The sequence below is a fragment of the Diorhabda sublineata genome, chromosome 4 (assembly GCF_026230105.1).
Source record: "Diorhabda sublineata isolate icDioSubl1.1 chromosome 4, icDioSubl1.1, whole genome shotgun sequence".
Lineage (NCBI taxonomy): Eukaryota > Metazoa > Arthropoda > Insecta > Coleoptera > Chrysomelidae > Diorhabda > Diorhabda sublineata.
Genome location: NC_079477.1, coordinates 1,216,607 through 1,230,580, shown reverse-complemented (window position 1 = coordinate 1,230,580; position 13,974 = coordinate 1,216,607). Strand labels below are relative to the sequence as shown.

General features: G+C 27.2%; 1 protein-coding gene across 6 annotated transcripts in view; it reads left to right on the top strand.

Moving 5' to 3' along the window:
- Positions 1 to 13,974, top strand: part of LOC130443486 (cGMP-dependent protein kinase, isozyme 2 forms cD4/T1/T3A/T3B) — a 93,734-nt gene that overhangs the window by 75,936 nt on the left and 3,824 nt on the right. For all 6 annotated transcript variants that reach the window (XM_056778149.1, XM_056778150.1, XM_056778152.1 and 3 more), the window contains 3 exons: positions 11,856 to 12,075; positions 13,367 to 13,603; positions 13,669 to 13,815. In XM_056778149.1, the coding sequence (XP_056634127.1) occupies positions 11,856 to 12,075; positions 13,367 to 13,603; positions 13,669 to 13,815 (604 nt within the window). The remainder of the gene's footprint in view (positions 1 to 11,855; positions 12,076 to 13,366; positions 13,604 to 13,668; positions 13,816 to 13,974) is intronic.

Below are 13,974 nucleotides of genomic sequence, written 5' to 3'. Positions count from 1 at the left end.
AATGAAATTAGCGATATAATCAATTCCGTTTATAAACTTATAATACACAACAAAGGATTCGAACATGAAACACGCGGCTAACGCCCATTTAAATTAATATTGGCAATGATTATATGTTACATACGTTGTAAAACATCCCACGTCGTACACCTTCGCCGGGGTCAGGTTATTCTTCGGTTTAACAATACCAGAAGAAAAGAATGTTCGGTTACACCCATTGAAAAACTCAATTAGCATGCATTTCATATAATGACGTCAACAACTTTAGTTACTAATCGAAAAATAACCGAAAACATCCTCGGAATCGAGTTGAAAACTGTTGAGAATATTTAGGACAAATATTATACTACAAATTGTCAACTTTTCAAGCCCATACTTCAAAATTCATATTGAATATTGTACCTATTAGTTAGGCAACTACTTATACGTGTTTCTGGCAACCATTCACCCCATTGAAACTTTCCAATTTCGTTAGCCTCACGTGTCCATGCTCGAAATTCAATTTTATGAAAGAATGTACGTTTTCAAAGAATTGCGGAGACAAAAATCGATTTTGTAACCTTATATATTGAAAAATAATGGTGAAGTAAAATATGAAGTATGTCAAAATATATTTAAAATGACTGTTTGTGTTTAAAAAGCAAATAATCGATTCATATCGGTTACAAATACAATTTATTCATATTTCACTCTGTAGCTTCCGAACCGTTCATAAAATAATTTTGTTTTTATGCTCAATCGAAAACCAAATGGTCACCTCAACATTCGTTCAAATTTCAATTGATAAATCTCATTAGTTTTTGAGATATAGGGCATCAAAGTCGACAACTTCATATTTATATGAATTTGCATTACGAGATCTTTTCTACTAACCCTCGTAGGTAACTATTGATTTTTATCCACACGCAAAGTTTCTTTGGGAACATTTTTTTAAAATTTTAACAATTTCTTTGTCGATTCCAGTCTATATAAAATTTTAAATACACACTAATCGTTTCAATGATTTTTATAAGTTATTTAATTGATTCATATTTCACTCTGTAGCTTCCGAACCGTTCATAAAATAATTTTGTTTTTATGCTCAATCGAAAACCAAATGATCACCTCAATATATGTTTAAATTTCAATTGATAAATCTCATTAGTTTTTGAGATATAGGGCATCAAAGTCGACAACTTCATATTTATATGAATTTGCATTACGAGATCTTTTCTACTAACCCTCGTAGGTAACTATTGATTTTTATCCACACGCAAAGTTTCTTTGGGAACATTTTTTTAAAATTTTAACAATTTCTTTGTCGATTCCAGTCTATATAAAATTTTAAATACACACTAATCGTTTCAATGATTTTTATAAGTTATTTAATTGATTCATATTTCACTCTGTAGCTTCCGAACCGTTAATAAAATAATTTTGCTTTTATGCTCAATCGGAAACCAAATGATCACCTCAACATTTGTTCAAATTTCAATTGATAAATCTCATTAGTTTTTGAGATATAGGGCATCAAAGTCGACAACTTCATATTTATATCAATTTGCATTACGAGATCTTTTCTACTAACCCTCGTAGGTAACTATTGATTTTTATCCACACGCAAAGTTTCTTTGGGAACATTTTTTTAAAATTTTAACAATTTCTTTGTCGATTCCAGTCTATATAAAATTTTAAATACACACTAATCGTTTCAATGATTTTTATAAGTTATTTAATTGATTCATATTTCACTCTGTAGCTTCCGAACCGTTCATAAAATAATTTTGTTTTTATGCTCAATCGAAAACCAAATGATCACCTCAATATATGTTTAAATTTCAATTGATAAATCTCATTAGTTTTTGAGATATAGGGCATCAAAGTCGACAACTTCATACTTATATCAATTTGCATAACGAGATCTTTTCTACTAGCCCTCGTAGGTAACTATTGATTTTTATCCACATGCAAAGTTTCTTTGGGAACATTTATCAAGAATTTTAACAATTTCTTTGTCGATTCCAGTCTATATAAAATTTTAAATACACACTAATCGTTTCAATGATTTATATAAAGTTATTTAATTGATTCATATTTCACTCTGTAGCTTCCGAACCGTTAATAAAATAATTTTGCTTCTATGCTCCATCGAAAACCAAATGATCACCTCAACATTCGTTCAAATTTCAATTTCTAAATCTCATTAGTTTTTGAGATATAGGGCATCAAAGTCGACAACTTTAAATTTATAACAATTTGCATTACGAGATCTTTTCTACTAACCCTCGTAGGTAACTGTTGATTTTTATCTTCATGCAAACTTTCTTTGGGAACATTTATCTAGAATTTGAGCGATCTATTTGCCATATTTTCAGTCCGTATCAATTTTTAAATACACACTAGTCGTTTTAATGATTTATAAAGTTTATGTAATATCTCCATATTTTACTTTATAGCTTCCGAACCGTTCTAAAAATGTTTTTGCTTTTATGCTCAATCGAAAACCAAATGATCACCTCAACATTTGTTCAAATTTCAATTTTTAAATCTCATTAGTTTTTGAGATATAGGGCATCAAAGTCAACCTTCGTTTCATGCCTTCATTTTTGATTCAAGATCTTCTTTTATAACCCTCGTAGGTAACTTTTAGTTTATTCACCTTATTCAAACATCGTCTATTTACAATTTGAGCATCATTTCCGACATATTCCAACCTATACAATTTTTTGAATGCGTACAAATCATTTTGTAATCAGTTTAATTTACAATTTCCTATTTGCACCTCGTATAAAATCAATTTTACGGAAAGTACTCTCCATAAAAGGAAAAACTAATTCCAGTAAATTCAATAATGTAATAGGAAACGGATATAAAACATTAAATTCTTGACCCCTCACCCAAATCGATGTAATCACAAATGAACTTTCTCTATTTCTTCAATGTTGTATTCATATTTTTATTATTTCGAAGAAAGTGAATTATGCTAATTTCCGTAATACGAGGTGTCATCGAAAATAATGTAAAACGAATCGAAAATAAAAGTTTAAAAAGCGAAACAACGAAACACATAAAGGAAACGAAATATATTTTTGAGCTGCACCTCGTATTATTTAAATACGTGTAAGTTGCTTGAACTTTGACTCTGTTTATGCGGAAAGAAACTCGGCGCGGAAATGGCGATTTTTAGATATTCGACTCTTTAAACCTGTTACGTAACGAAACGGCAAAAGTTTATAGAAAAAAAACCGTAAACATTTACGGAATTATTTGTACTATTTATGCGTTTTCGCTATGAAGAAATCCACGGAGAATTTCTCTTTTTTTTTTTTCTTTTTGTCGACGAAACATTTGTTAGAAAAGTTTGCGGAGAAACCGGCAGTTTTAGAACGTGTTCGGAATACGATACGTCGTCCATTTTGATTGATATATAAACTGCTTTCTAAAAATTGTCGTAATTCTTCATATTTGTTTATTTTATCATGAATTCGCTTATAACTGTTAAGTGTTACCATGTCATTTGTGGAATTTTAACGAGGAGACACCATACTATTATTGGTGAATGAAAAAAAATGTGTACTAAATCTACCGTGGTCAAGAGAAAACTCTCTTTAGAGTATCAATTAGAACTATTTTAACTGTCCCTGTAGATAATTTTTTGGAACGAAAGTCCGGAAGTCGACTGTAACTTTGTTATTTTAAATGGAACACCCTGTATATTAATACATTTTTGAAATCTACGTTGAATTTTACTATACTTTTGTCTGAAAACTTTCTTCGAAAAACGCATACTTTTTGATTTATTAATTTTTTTGTAAAAAATTTGACCATTGCAGACCCTTATAAATTATTTTTTTACGACTACACCCTTAAAGATATGAAAATGATTTTTATTCAGTTGCTCTAAGCAAGGTCAGACGTATTTGAATCTATGTTGAAAAATTATTTATTTTATACAGGGTGTGTATAAAAAGTTTTAAAAGTTTAACTTCATAAATATCAAATTTCTCTATTTTTGTAAATAGAACACCTTGTATATTAATACATTTTTGAAATCTACGTTGAATTTTAGTATACTTTTGTCTAAAAACTTTCTTCGAAAAACGCATACTTTTTGATTTATTAATTTTTTTGTAAAAAATTTGACCATTGCAGACCCTTACAAATTATTATTTTACTACTACACCCTTAAAGATATGAAAATGATTTTTATTCGGTTGCTTTAAGCAAGGTCAGACGTATTTGAATCTATGTTGAAAAATTCTTTATTTTATACAGGGTGTGTATAAAAAGTTTTCAAAGTTTAACTTCATAAATATCAAATTTCTCTATTTTTGTAAATAGAACACCTTGTATATTAATACATTTTTGAAATCTACGTTGAATTTTAGTATACTTTTGTCTAAAAACTTTCTTCGAAAAACGCATACTTTTTGATTTATTAATTTTTTTGTAAAAAATTTGACCATTGCAGACCCTTACAAATTATTATTTTACTACTACACCCTTAAAGATATGAAAATGATTTTTATTCGGTTGCTTTAAGCAAGGTCAGACGTATTTGAATCTATGTTGAAAAATTCTTTATTTTATACAGGGTGTGTATAAAAAGTTTTAAAAGTTTAACTTCATAAATATCAAATTTCTCTATTTTTGTAAATAGAACACCTTGTATATTAATACATTTTTGAAATCTACGTTGAATTTTAGTATACTTTTGTCTAAAAACTTTCTTCGAAAAACGCATACTTTTTGATTTATTAATTTTTTTGTAAAAAATTTGACCATTGCAGACCCTTACAAATTATTATTTTACTACTACACCCTTAAAGATATGAAAATGATTTTTATTCGGTTGCTTTAAGCAAGGTCAGACGTATTTGAATCTATGTTGAAAAATTCTTTATTTTATACAGGGTGTGTATAAAAAGTTTTCAAAGTTTAACTTCATAAATATCAAATTTCTCTATTTTTGTAAATAGAACACCTTGTATATTAATACATTTTTGAAATCTACGTTGAATTTTAGTATACTTTTGTCTAAAAACTTTCTTCGAAAAACGCATACTTTTTGATTTATTAATTTTTTTGTAAAAAATTTGACCATTGCAGACCCTTATAAATTATTTTTTTACGACTACACCCTTAAAGATATGAAAATGATTTTTATTCAGTTGCTCTAAGCAAGGTCAGACGTATTTGAATCTATGTTGAAAAATTATTTATTTTATACAGGGTGTGTATAAAAAGTTTTAAAAGTTTAACTTCATAAATATCAAATTTCTCTATTTTTGTAAATAGAACACCTTGTATATTAATACATTTTTGAAATCTACGTTGAATTTTAGTATACTTTTGTCTAAAAACTTTCTTCGAAAAACGCATACTTTTTGATTTATTAATTTTTTTGTAAAAAATTTGACCATTGCAGACCCTTACAAATTATTATTTTACTACTACACCCTTAAAGATATGAAAATGATTTTTATTCGGTTGCTTTAAGCAAGGTCAGACGTATTTGAATCTATGTTGAAAAATTCTTTATTTTATACAGGGTGTGTATAAAAAGTTTTCAAAGTTTAACTTCATAAATATCAAATTTCTCTATTTTTGTAAATAGAACACCTTGTATATTAATACATTTTTGAAATCTACGTTGAATTTTAGTATACTTTTGTCTAAAAACTTTCTTCGAAAAACGCATACTTTTTGATTTATTAATTTTTTTGTAAAAAATTTGACCATCGCAGACCCTTACAAATTATTATTTTACTACTACACCTTTAAAGATATGAAAATGATTTTTATTCGGTTGCTTTAAGCAAGGTCAGACGTATTTGAATCTATGTTGAAAAATTCTTTATTTTATACAGGGTGTGTATAAAAAGTTTTCAAAGTTTAACTTCATAAATATCAAATTTCTCTATTTTTGTAAATAGAACACCTTGTATATTAATACATTTTTGAAATCTACGTTGAATTTTAGTATACTTTTGTCTAAAAACTTTCTTCGAAAAACGCATACTTTTTGATTTATTAATTTTTTTGTAAAAAATTTGACCATCGCAGACCCTTACAAATTATTATTTTACTACTACACCCTTAAAGATATGAAAATGATTTTTATTCGGTTGCTTTAAGCAAGGTCAGACGTATTTGAATCTATGTTGAAAAATTCTTTATTTTATACAGGGTGTGTATAAAAAGTTTTCAAAGTTTAACTTCATAAATATCAAATTTCTCTATTTTTGTAAATAGAACACCTTGTATATTAATACATTTTTGAAATCTACGTTGAATTTTAGTATAACTTTGTCTGAAAACTTTCTTCGAAAAACGCATACTTTTTGATTTATTAATTTTTTTGTAAAAAATTTGACCATCGCAGACCCTTACAAATTATTATTTTACTACTACACCCTTAAAGATATGAAAATGATTTTTATTCGGTTGCTTTAAGCAAGGTCAGACGTATTTGAATCTATGTTGAAAAATTCTTTATTTTATACAGGGTGTGTATAAAAAGTTTTCAAAGTTTAACTTCATAAATATCAAATTTCTCTATTTTTGTAAATAGAACACCTTGTATATTAATACATTTTTGAAATCTACGTTGAATTTTAGTATACTTTTGTCTAAAAACTTTCTTCGAAAAACGCATACTTTTTGATTTATTAATTTTTTTGTAAAAAATTTGACCATTGCAGACCCTTATAAATTATTATTTTACTACTACACCCTTAAAGATATGAAAATGATTTTTATTCGGTTGCTTTAAGCAAGGTCAGATGTATTTGAATCTATGTTGAAAAATTCTTTATTTTATACAGGGTGTGTATAAAAAGTTTTCAAAGTTTAACTTCATAAATATCAAATTTCTCTATTTTTGTAAATAGAACACCTTGTATATTAATACATTTTTGAAATCTACGTTGAATTTTAGTATACTTTTGTCTAAAAACTTTCTTCGAAAAACGCATACTTTTTGATTTATTAATTTTTTTGTAAAAAATTTGACCATCGCAGACCCTTACAAATTATTATTTTACTACTACACCCTTAAAGATATGAAAATGATTTTTATTCGGTTGCTTTAAGCAAGGTCAGACGTATTTGAATCTATGTTGAAAAATTCTTTATTTTATACAGGGTGTGTATAAAAAGTTTTCAAAGTTTAACTTCATAAATATCAAATTTCTCTATTTTTGTAAATAGAACACCTTGTATATTAATACATTTTTGAAATCTACGTTGAATTTTAGTATACTTTTGTCTAAAAACTTTCTTCGAAAAACGCATACTTTTTGATTTATTAATTTTTTTGTAAAAAATTTGACCATCGCAGACCCTTACAAATTATTATTTTACTACTACACCCTTAAAGATATGAAAATGATTTTTATTCGGTTGCTTTAAGCAAGGTCAGACGTATTTGAATCTATGTTGAAAAATTCTTTATTTTATACAGGGTGTGTATAAAAAGTTTTCAAAGTTTAACTTCATAAATATCAAATTTCTCTATTTTTGTAAATAGAACACCTTGTATATTAATACATTTTTGAAATCTACGTTGAATTTTAGTATACTTTTGTCTAAAAACTTTCTTCGAAAAACGCATACTTTTTGATTTATTAATTTTTTTGTAAAAAATTTGACCATTGCAGACCCTTATAAATTATTATTTTACTACTACACCCTTAAAGATATGAAAATGATTTTTATTCGGTTGCTTTAAGCAAGATCAGACGTATTTGAATCTATGTTGAAAAATTCTTTATTTTATACAGGGTGTGTATAAAAAGTTGTCAAAGTTTAACTTCATAAATATCAAATTTCTCTAGTTTTGTAAATAGAACACCTTGTATATTAATACATTTTTGAAATCTACGTTGAATTTTAGTATACTTTTGTCTAAAAACTTTCTTCGAAAAACGCATACTTTTTGATTTATTAATTTTTTTGTAAAAAATTTGACCATTGCAGACCCTTATAAATTATTATTTTACTACTACACCCTTAAAGATATGAAAATGATTTTTATTCAGTTGCTCTAAGCAAGGTCAGACGTATTTGAATCTATGTTGAAAAATTATTTATTTTATACAGGGTGTGTATAAAAAGTTTTAAAAGTTTAACTTCATAAATATCAAATTTCTCTATTTTTGTAAATAGAACACCTTGTATATTAATACATTTTTGAAATCTACGTTGAATTTTAGTATACTTTTGTCTAAAAACTTTCTTCGAAAAACGCATACTTTTTGATTTATTAATTTTTTTGTAAAAAATTTGACCATTGCAGACCCTTATAAATTATTATTTTACTACTACACCCTTAAAGATATGAAAATGATTTTTATTCGGTTGCTTTAAGCAAGGTCAGATGTATTTGAATCTATGTTGAAAAATTCTTTATTTTATACAGGGTGTGTATAAAAAGTTTTCAAAGTTTAACTTCATAAATATCAAATTTCTCTATTTTTGTAAATAGAACACCTTGTATATTAATACATTTTTGAAATCTACGTTGAATTTTAGTATACTTTTGTCTAAAAACTTTCTTCGAAAAACGCATACTTTTTGATTTATTAATTTTTTTGTAAAAAATTTGACCATCGCAGACCCTTACAAATTATTATTTTACTACTACACCCTTAAAGATATGAAAATGATTTTTATTCGGTTGCTTTAAGCAAGGTCAGACGTATTTGAATCTATGTTGAAAAATTCTTTATTTTATACAGGGTGTGTATAAAAAGTTTTCAAAGTTTAACTTCATAAATATCAAATTTCTCTATTTTTGTAAATAGAACACCTTGTATATTAATACATTTTTGAAATCTACGTTGAATTTTAGTATACTTTTGTCTAAAAACTTTCTTCGAAAAACGCATACTTTTTGATTTATTAATTTTTTTGTAAAAAATTTGACCATCGCAGACCCTTACAAATTATTATTTTACTACTACACCCTTAAAGATATGAAAATGATTTTTATTCGGTTGCTTTAAGCAAGGTCAGACGTATTTGAATCTATGTTGAAAAATTCTTTATTTTATACAGGGTGTGTATAAAAAGTTTTCAAAGTTTAACTTCATAAATATCAAATTTCTCTATTTTTGTAAATAGAACACCTTGTATATTAATACATTTTTGAAATCTACGTTGAATTTTAGTATACTTTTGTCTAAAAACTTTCTTCGAAAAACGCATACTTTTTGATTTATTAATTTTTTTGTAAAAAATTTGACCATTGCAGACCCTTATAAATTATTATTTTACTACTACACCCTTAAAGATATGAAAATGATTTTTATTCGGTTGCTTTAAGCAAGATCAGACGTATTTGAATCTATGTTGAAAAATTCTTTATTTTATACAGGGTGTGTATAAAAAGTTGTCAAAGTTTAACTTCATAAATATCAAATTTCTCTAGTTTTGTAAATAGAACACCTTGTATATTAATACATTTTTGAAATCTACGTTGAATTTTAGTATACTTTTGTCTAAAAACTTTCTTCGAAAAACGCATACTTTTTGATTTATTAATTTTTTTGTAAAAAATTTGACCATTGCAGACCCTTATAAATTATTATTTTACTACTACACCCTTAAAGATATGAAAATGATTTTTATTCGGTTGCTTTAAGCAAGGTCAGACGTATTTGAATCTATGTTGAAAAATTATTTATTTTATACAGGGTGTGTATAAAAAGTGTTCAAAGTTTAACTTCATAAATATCAAATTTCTTTGTTTTTTAAATTGAACACCATGTATATTAATACATTTTTGAAATCTAAGTTGAATTTTAGTATAACTTTGTCTAAAAACTTTCTTCGAAAAACGCATACTTTTTGATTTATTAATTTTTTTGTAAAAAATTTGACCATTGCAGACCCTTTTAAATTATTATTTTACTACTACACCCTTAAAGATATGAAAATGGTTTTTATTCAGTTGCTTTAAGTAAGGTCAGACGTATTTGAATATATATTGAAAAATTTCTCATTCCATACAGGGTGTGTATAAATAGTGTCCAAAATATAACTTCATAAATATCAAATTTCTTCATTTTTTCAAGTAAAACCACCCGGTTTTTTCTATTTTAATGATTTCAGGGTTAAAAAATAAGATAAATTCATGTATACTTTCCTATACCTAAACCTTACCCTTATCAAGATATTAAATGTTTTCTGTAAATTTGATATTTATGAAGTTAAAATTGGGACACTTTTTATACACACCCTGTATAAAATTAGAAATTTTTCAATATAGATTCAAATACGTCTGACCTTGCTTAAAGCAACCGAACATAAACCAATTTCATATCTTTAAAAGTATCCTCGTAAAAAAATAATTTACAAGCGTCTGCAGCGGTCAAATTTTTTACAAAAAAATTAATAACTCGAAAACTATCCATTTTTCGAAAAAAGTTTCTAGACAAGAGTATAGTAAAATTTTACGTAGATTTCAAAAATGTATTAATATACAGGTTGTTCTATTTAAAATAACAAAGTTACAGTCAACTTCCGGTAGAACCGGAAGTCCGCCATGTTTGAAAATATATTAGTTAAAAAGATCGTATCCGAAAACCCAAACGTAGAAATTTTCATGATTCTACTACATATAAGTATTTTGCCATATACAGATACTTTTAACTCGTCGTATATTTAGCACAAAATTTGACATTTGTATTTTATTTTATCTCGAAAGATATATAAACATTGTATGATTTTCAGTTAACCGTTTGCATCTTTCAATTTACATAAACCATAGTTTAGTACCATCAGGTATTGTGTGTACCCGACCCACACTACCATTGTTAAATGGTCAATCGATTCCATAATGGCCTTTCTTAGTAGAAAGATATCGTATAACGGTAACTAGATTAACGATCATTACAAATACGGAAATAGAACATGGCTACTTACGACGCACCATCTAGCGGTAAATAGCATCATCAATTGTTGACAACCAATATGGTGGTATATTCGTAATATCATATTCATTTTATTATTATTAGTATTTCGTAGATATTAAATCTTAGTTAACGAAGTATATATACGGAAGAAAAAAAATTTCAAGGTGAACGAATTAAGCTACGTCATTATCTTGTTTGTATTGAAAAAAAAAAATGTTTTCACTTCATAAATATTAATCGAGTTACCACGAACTATTTCCCCAATGTCGGACGTTCTAAAAACTATAATGTGAAGTGCTTAGAATCAAAAACCGTCATATTTTTTCGAAGTTGAATTTGATATTGATGAATTCAGTACATTTGTTATTTTGTAGCAAATCCTGCCACATCCTAGTATATTTTGAGGTTTAGTTGCAAGTCTAAAGGCAGTTACGCCATTTTCAGTTTAAAAATCCGCCAATAGTCTAGTCTAGTTTCGTCACGTGACTACCCATGATCATCTGCGAGTTGTATACGGGGTGTTCGGATTGATCGAGAAAGATTTGAAAAAAGGACACTATTCTCAAGCGAAAAGAGTATGAAAAAGTTCTGGGGAAACACGGAAAATGCTAATAAATAACATTCTGGTTCATAGAATTGAAACTGGTCAAGCCAAATCTGGCGCAAAACCAAAGTCTAAATATTTATGAAACTATTTTAGTAATCTCTATCATACATAAAGTAAAAAATGATGATTTTTTGGTAATTTCTTATGATTGATCTGTTTGCGACGGTTTTTTCCACGTTTCCGAAAATTTCTTGAGACTGATTTTGATTCTAGGCGATTTGGCAACATTGCAATATCACAACATATCCTTAAACCGTCTCGGCTGACATTTTTTAATTATTTTTTTGACCTTGAACTTCACCTTTGTCCACGTTAACGGCATTATTAATATATTTTTTTTTCTTTTCCAGAGGGGAAAGTAGAAGTTTCTAGGGAAAATAAAATTCTGCATCATTTGGATTCCGGAAAAGTATTAGGGGAACTCGCCATTTTATATAACTGTCAACGAACTGCCACAATAAAAGCTCATACAGATTGCAAATTATGGGCAATAGAAAGACAATGTTTCCAGACGATTATGATGAGGACTGGTCTCATCAGGCAAGCGGAATATACAGATTTCTTGAAAAGGTAATAAAACACAAGTTTACGTATCGGAAATCGGTTTATTAGCGTATCCTCACAGGAAAAAGTCCGTAGGTGTTAAATCCGGACTGCGTGGAGGCCAACTTATACCTTTTTCTTCTTCTTTTTCAATCCATTTTTCACTTGGTTAATATACTACTGATTAATATACCTCCCGCGCCCCTCCTAATAATTTTGTTTACTCAATGAGTAATACAAAAGTGAATTTACTTCTGAGACACCTTGTATATACGTCTGTACTAATCGTATTGCGGTAAAAGTCATTTTTGAAATAAATTAAGATCTTAAAGAACAGAATTTACGAGTTTTTATTATTTTTTTATTGCATAACCTCAAAATTCTAATAACTAAATTATCGTATTAATTATTTATTAATTATAAATATATCAAAAGGTTTAAGAAATTTGATTATTTATATGTCTTTGTTCGAAATATTTATTTTCCCTGAAGAACTATTCAATTTGGCAACATGTTAAATATTTAAAATCGTCATAACCTCATTAGTACGTACTCAACAATGAATTTCTTAGCGAAGGTAAATTTAAAAAAAAAACAAAATTGATGTGAAAGAAACTTAATATTGCAATAAAAAAGTGAATAATAAAGAATTTATTTACGGTAGAATGAAAAGTGTTGCTATCTTAGTCGTTAAAATGTGTAATTATTGTGATAAAATTAGGCTATCGTCATTCCGATATAGTGAAGCAAAAAAAATGTGTGTATAAGTCAGATAATGCAATTAATATCTAATTTATAACTTATAGTGTCGATAACCAATAATTACTTCATTTCACACTGACAGCAAAAACATTTTTTTATCGTTCTTAGATAATTGTAATAAATAATTTCATCGTTAAATTATGTATATCGTCGGTAAGCACAAAAAAATATTGAATGAAAACTTAACCTCTAGTAAATTAACAAAAAGTGTGGTTAGATTTAACAAAACGGCGGTCTTGAGTTTCGATGTTTTCTATTTGGACACGGATTTTTTTGAGTCTTTCTATTAAATGCGTTCAGAAATTATCTATCTAATGGCATCAAACTTTTGATGTAGAAGAAACGTAAATACGTGGTTTCGACTTAATTTGACGATATAAATAAATATAATATTATACATTTTATAACTTGTTTAATATCTTGCATTTGTCGTGTCTTTTTTGTGAATTTTGATTACTTTTTATGCCTAAAGTGTAAGTTTTTGTTTCGAATTGATTAAAAATTCAAAACTATATACAAAAATTTAATGTAACGTCTTTTAAATATTTATTTGCAGTGTGCCAATTTTCAAGACCTTACCCGAAGACACTCTCATCAAAATTTCTGATGTTTTGGAAGAAACTGTATATGCTAACGGGGATTACATCATCAGGCAAGGGGCTCGAGGTGATACCTTCTTCATAATAAGTAAAGGAAAAGTGAAAGTTACCAGAAAAGTACCAAGTTCGAATAACGAAGAGTTTATAAGGACTCTAGGGAAAGGAGACTTTTTCGGAGAAAAAGCATTACAGGGGTAAATAAAAAATATCATTCATTATATAGAATAGTTCTAATTTGATTTTTTTTTGTTAATTATAGTGATGATTTGAGAACTGCCAATGTTATAGTGGACGATCCCGAAGGGGTTACAACTCTTGTTATAGATAGAGAAACTTTTAACCAGTTAATATCAGATTTGGATGAAATTAGAACCAAATACAGGGATGACAATATAGAAAGACGAAGGTATATTACTAAAAATAATCATAATACAACATTTAATAAAATTTTTAATTATTTTGCTCTCTTTCGGAGTATTTAGCTGTAAGTATAACTTTTACATCCTGTTAATACACCCTTGTGGTAAAATTCAATTCATTTACGTTTTTGTTTTGTAATTTTAAG